This window comes from Microtus ochrogaster, chromosome 5 (assembly GCF_000317375.1).
Source record: "Microtus ochrogaster isolate Prairie Vole_2 chromosome 5, MicOch1.0, whole genome shotgun sequence".
In the NCBI taxonomy this organism is placed as follows: Eukaryota; Metazoa; Chordata; class Mammalia; order Rodentia; family Cricetidae; genus Microtus; species Microtus ochrogaster.
The window spans coordinates 31,881,917-31,888,446 of NC_022012.1; the positions used below are offsets into that span (position 1 = coordinate 31,881,917).

Genomic DNA, 6,530 nt, shown 5'->3' on the forward strand with positions numbered 1-6,530 from the left:
GATATTGAGCCTATAATTTGTGATACTAGAGAAGCTAAATAAGAAGGTGAACCCAAAGAAAAACATATAGTTATCCTCCTGGACATTGGAAGTAGACAAGATTGCCAGGCAAAAGTTGGGAGCACAGAGGTGGGGGTGGGGTGGGGGAAGGAGAGATGGGGAAAGAAAAGGGAGAACAGGAGGATTGGGAAGAGCTTGGGGGAATAGGATGGTTGAGATAGAGGAAGGGTGGATATAGGAGCAGGGTAGTAGATAATTAAGGAAGCCATTTTAGCATTGGCAAGAAACTTGATTCTAGAGGGGTTCCCAGGTATCCAACGAGATGTCCCCAGCTTGTTCCTTGGGCAGCAGAGGAGAGGGTACCTGAACTGGCCTTATCCCATAGCAACACTGATGAATATCTTGCATATCACCATAGAAACTTCATCTGGTGATGGATGGAGATATAGACAGAGACCCACATTGGAGCACTGGACTGAACTCCCAAGGCCCAAGTTAAGAGCAGAAACAAGGAGACCATGAGCAAGGAAGTCAAGACTTCGAGGGGTGTGTCCACCCATGGAGATGGTGGGTCTGATCTACTGGAAGCTCACCAAGGCCAGCTGGACTGGGACTGAACAAGCATGTGATCAGACCGGACTCTCTGAATGTGGCTGACAATGAGGGCTGACTGAGAAGCCAAGGATAATGGCACTGGGTTTTGATTCTACTGCTTGGACTGGCTTTGTGGGAGCCTAGTCTGTTTGGATGCTCACCTTCCTAGACCTGGATGGAGGGGGGGACTTCCCACAAAGCATGGCACCCTGACTGCTCTTAGGACTGGAGAGTGAGGGGTAGTGGGGGGAAATGGGAGTAGGGGAGGAGGTGGAAATTTTTAATAAAAAATAAATAAATAAAATTTAAAAAATGCTGGTTATTATGTATTAATAAAATTTGTCTTAAAATAATTTTGTTATTAGTCTCTTGTTTTTTTTTTCTACAATGAATAAAATTTCAATGATCATTTTCATGTCAGTGTTTGTTTGGGATAGGAAAAAATAATGTGATTTCTGTTTGATTATTTCAGGGATGGACAGCCAGGAACAAACAAGGGTCCTCCTACTACAGAAAATTGGTTTTGAGATCACACTCCTATCTGAGGAGTTGATGGCTGCTGAAGAAGGAAGTATATTATCATTTGAGAAATGGCTAAGGATCGGTTACTAGTGCCCTAGTGAATAGCCACATACTGATGTCCTTATAAACCGGGCTAGCTGGACTCAGAGTTTATTAATAACAATAAAGAAGAGGATGTAGAGCTGAAAAAAAGATGAGGTGGATTCCTTAAGAGTATTTAGAGGGAAGTAGTAGTGGATTGATATTATAATTTCATGTTGTATAAGTGATTGAAAATTTCAAGGGATAGGATATTATTTGACAAATGAATTTTGGTATAAACAAGACAAAGGAAAGGAAGGAAATATTTTCACATAACTTATTTGGAATTACCTATCATGATGCTTAAAATTACTATTAAGTAATCAAAGGATATTTAAAAAGATACAGACTTGAAAAATAAAACAAGAAGATATTAATAATCATCTATTAAATTGTTTAAAAATTAACTATGACCATACTGAATATTTCAAAGAAGAGAATACTAAAAGTATTAGAAATTCTAATTTATTTTTGCAGGAAGTATAAGTGATACAAATAATGAGTATAGAATTTGCTGGTTTCATTTTTGACTAATTTGAAAACATACAGATTATTGGTGACATTTCTTTCTTCACTCTTCCAGTGTTTTTTATTCAATGTAGTTACAATGTCTGAGTCTCTCTTTCTGATTTCCTTGTTATTCACAGAATATTCGACAACATCTAAAGATATGTTATTGGATACAGATGACACATGTGTTTGATGTAGAAGATAGACATAGAATATGAAGTGGCCATGTATTTTTTTTCTACACAGGAGAATAGCAATACACTAAAAATGTATTTCATTCAACTATGAACAGATTATAAACTTCATATATCTGAACAAGAATGTGAAAAAGGATCAAACAACTAACACTTCACAGGGGCTTTTATTCAGTCTAATGCAGTTTTCATATATTGTGTGCATCACTTTTATATCAAAGCCACATTGAGATACCTCTTAATTTTATTTAATACATTTTTACTGCTTTCTTTAGAATGAACCCCAACAGACTTCTATAAGCAAGAATGCTATCATTGGTCTACAACTTAAGCCCTATTTTCCTGAATCTATTTTATTGGAATACAAAAGAATATGTAGATCCAATTATATACAATCAATCATTAGGGAAGTCTATATTTTTATAGTCGGAGAGTGGAAAAGAATGAGTATAAACTTCAGCTGTTTTGGGAGAGTGTTTCTCTCCTTTCGGTATCTTTGTTGAAATTTTGCATAATGTTAAACATTGGTCTAATGTGTATTTCTGTAATCAGAGATGCCCATAAGAAAGCTACACATGTCAGGTTAGCAAATCCCTAGACACTGTTCTTTAGAGTTATACAAAGCACATAGGATAAGGACAAAGAGGAATGCTCACAATTCTGCTAAGGGGACTAAGTATTCCGTGCTTGAGAACATAAATTATGTAGAATTTTGAATCTCAAAAGATCTAATGGTAGTTTTGTGGCATTGAATACAAGCACAAGCTCACTAATTAAGACTCTCAAGACACTGATACAGCAGGGAGAAAATCATAAAGAAGAGAATAATTTCATGTCTTCTTAATGAATTTATTTATTTGAGTGAGGCAAAGCTTTGGAGTTTTACATAAGATTACATTTTATTTTGTGTATGTGAAAACAAATTTGTCAAGAAATTCTCAAACAAAAATTTCCTGTGTGACTCTTCTAGGAGTTCATAAATATACTTGTGCTGATGTCTGTATCTTTATTATTGGGTACTTGGCCCTCTCTTTACTGAAAGAAGGAAAGGTCTAAGAGCCCCAAAGAAAAGCAGGCTCCAGGTGAATGAAGGTAAGCACAAAATAATCTTTGTGTTGAGTATGTATCTTAAATTGCAAAGGTATACAAATTATGAATACTGTGTGAAAGTTCTTATGTATTGATCTTTTGCAGTTTTAGTTGTTATTAAAGACTAAATAAAGAAATGGAATTTGATTAGAAGTTGGAGATTTAGCTGTATGCTTTCCAGACAGACACACTTACTCTGATATGATAAAAAAGAAATAGGTGCTCTTCAGAAATCAACATGAGTAGTTAGGGATATTTGTATGGCTTGTTATATGTTCCCTCAACCCAACCTTATAAACCAATAATTTCTGGTTATCCCTCTGAAGTCAAATATTAAATAGTTGATAGTGTCATCTTCTATTCTTGCAGATGCCACCCATGAAGGAAATGGCTATAGAAAATGACTCCTCAGTGTCTGAGTTTATTCTTATGGGGCTAACAGACCAACCCGAGCTCCAGTTGCCCCTGTTTTTTCTGTTCTTGGTGAACTATACAGCCATAGTGGTAGGTAATTTGAGTTTGATGAGTCTTATTTTCCTGAATCCACATCTTCACACTCCAATGTACTTCTTCCTTTTCAATCTGTCATTCATTGATTTTTGTTATTCATTTGTTTTTACTCCCAAGATGCTAGTGAGTTTTGTTTCAGAGAAGAATATCATCCCTTTCACTGGATGCATGACTCAGCTATTTTTCTTCTGCTTTTTTGCTCATTCTGAGAGCTACGTGCTGACAGTCATGGCCTATGATCGTTATGTGGCCATCTGTAAGCCTTTATTGTACAAAGCTATCATGTTACCTAGAATCTGTTGTCTGCTGATGTTTGGTTCATATTTGGTAGGGTGTTCTAGTGCCATGGTCCTCACAGGCTTAATGCTTAGGCTCAGCTTTTGTAATAACAACATCATTGATCACTACATGTGTGACATCTTCCCTGTCCTTCGGATATCCTGCAGTAATACCTATGTCAATGAGCTTGTAAGTACTGCTGTGGTGGGCACAGCTATAATTTTGTGTAGCCTCATTATTTTAGTGTCATATGCTATGATCCTTTTCAATATCATTCATATGTCATCAGGTAAGGGATGGTCAAAAGCCTTGGGTACTTGTGGGTCTCACATCATAACTGTTAGCTTCTTTTATGGATCTGGGCTGCTTGCTTATGTCAAGCCATCATCTGCTGAGACTGTTGGCCAAGGAAAATTTTTCTCTGTATTTTACACTTTTTTGGTGCCCATGTTAAATCCCCTCATTTACAGTCTCAGAAACAAGGATGTCAAACTTGCTGTGAAGAAAACCTGGAAGAGACTCACAAGCTACTTTATCAATTGATATGTCCTTTAGTCTTATCCATTCCAGTTTGATGTGTCTTTCTCCTTTTTATTTTCTTTTACATTACATATATTCTATTATTTTCTTTTCATTGTCCTGCCATAGCACTGATATAATTTATAGTGCAATAGTATAAATAGTATAAAATGGCAATTTTTCCTTCATGCAAATTGCTCTGTATGTACTATGTTGATATGAGATATCCTTATATTCAATGTGTTTTACATGATGGCATGTCCCTTGCATATATCAGATTAAGAGCCTCGTCTGATTTTTTACATTTTACATCATCTAAGAAAAGGAATCCTTAGTACTTTTTTTGATAATGGAAATCTTTAAATTATGGGGAGAATATTTTATCTTTGCACAATTTGTTATTTCCTTTGTGTTACACTTTATTATTGTCTGTGGTGGGTAGGAGATATGTTAGTCATGTTCACTGAAAATCCATAGACGTGTGTATGCTGAGTATCTAAGCTCCCTCAGTGAAGTTTCTTGTTCAGCTTGCAGTCAGCTTTAGTGTTTTCCTCCTGGCTTTGTATACTGTTGATGTGTTCTCAGGCAGTGCCTTGTGAAGACAATGAGCTTTGTGAACTTCCTGAGCATTATAGCATCCGTCTTCCCTCCAGGAAGGAGAACGTTGATTTTTAAGAAAATCTCTACATGATAGAGGATGTATCATGATTAAAGTTTAATGAATTATGAAATATAATTTTTTGAGAAACAGTTCTTTTATTTTATGCGTATTGCTATTTTTCCTGCATGTATGACTGTGTGAGCATATCAGATCTCAGAGTTACAGACAATTGTAGGCTGCTATGAGGGTGCTGGGAATTGAACCCAGGTTGTCTTTGGGAACAGGCAGTACTCTTAACTGCCAAATCATTATCCAGCACTAAAGTATATATTTTATATTAATAATAATTTAAAAATTCCTATAAGATTTAACTTAGTACTGTAAAAGTAAAAAATGGCACATTTAAAAAATTAAATTCATATGCTAAAAATTAGTGGTGCTAAAGTGTGAAGCATTTCTATTTATTATAATAGTGATAATATTATTAGTTTTTAATTTCTTAAAGGTATCCTGAATGTCTAGGGTCTTTTCAGTTTTTATTCATTAATTTATTAAAATGTGTGATTAGGTGGAGAAAGTGAATGTGAGGCACAAGCACAGAACAAAAAGTGTGGTCTAAGTGTTCTATTGCAGTCATCATCATAACCTGAAACAGTTAAAACAGCAAGCCATCTCTGCAATAACTATAAAACTCTGAAAAAATAACTTATTTGTCTTAGGCTGATACAGCACTAGTCTATGGATAGGAGGATAAACAATTAGAAGACAACTTGATCACGTATTTATTTAGAGAAGCAGTGGTATTTTGTTGACCTTCAAGCTATGTCTTCCCTCAAAATAATCATTTGAAAAGGCATGTTGTACCAGATTCCTCATGAAGCATGCACCAAATCAAATCACAGTGTTTGGTTAGTATGTTCAATGTCCTTGCCACCATTGCATCCATGGGAATATCCAGCCTGGAAGGAAATTATTGTAGAAGGCATGGTCTGTGCTTGAGTTAGGCTTTCAGTGAGATTTCTAGCCAACATCCTGCAAATCACACATTTTGAAACCATGAAAACTAGTCACCTGAAAAGAATTTTGTATCTCAGTACCAACTTGATTTCTCTGTGTCATGTATTTAAAAGTACAGTGTCTTCAGATTTAGTATCTGACCATCTAGTTATGGTAGGCAACCAAGAGTAACAATGGTACTAATCCGTTTTTCTTTTGGAGCCTCTTGGATTTCTCTAGCCAACAATCATAGTAAACATTTTGTACCTGGCCCTTGGATCCTTATTTAAAAGGCCATGACCTCTGGGAGTAACATAATACCTCATTTTGCTTTACTATGTTAACTTGATATATGGTTATATTTAAACTTGTTCTTTTTCCTTGTGTATTAGAATTTATTGTATATTTATACATAGTTTAATCAAGTTTTGAATTACATTTTATGTCATACCAATTAAACTTCTCTTTACTTATAAATTGAAATTGCATATTAATGCAATGAGGATATGATGCAGAGATAAACTAATCATTGGGAGCCTAGTCATAATAGGTATATCTGTAACACAACTCTTGCACCAAAGAATCAAGGAACATCACAGAACCCTGACTTAAAAACTTTAAAGAGCAGGTACTGT

General features: G+C 35.4%; 1 protein-coding gene across 1 annotated transcript; it reads left to right on the plus strand.

Moving 5' to 3' along the window:
- Positions 1–3,353: 3,353 nt before the first annotated feature.
- On the plus strand, positions 3,354–4,322 carry LOC101997037 (olfactory receptor 143-like). Its single transcript, XM_005347469.2, has one exon. The coding sequence runs from the start codon at positions 3,360–3,362 to the stop codon at positions 4,320–4,322; it is 963 nt and encodes a 320-aa protein (XP_005347526.1). The 5' UTR covers positions 3,354–3,359.
- The last annotated feature ends 2,208 nt before the right edge of the window (positions 4,323–6,530 follow it).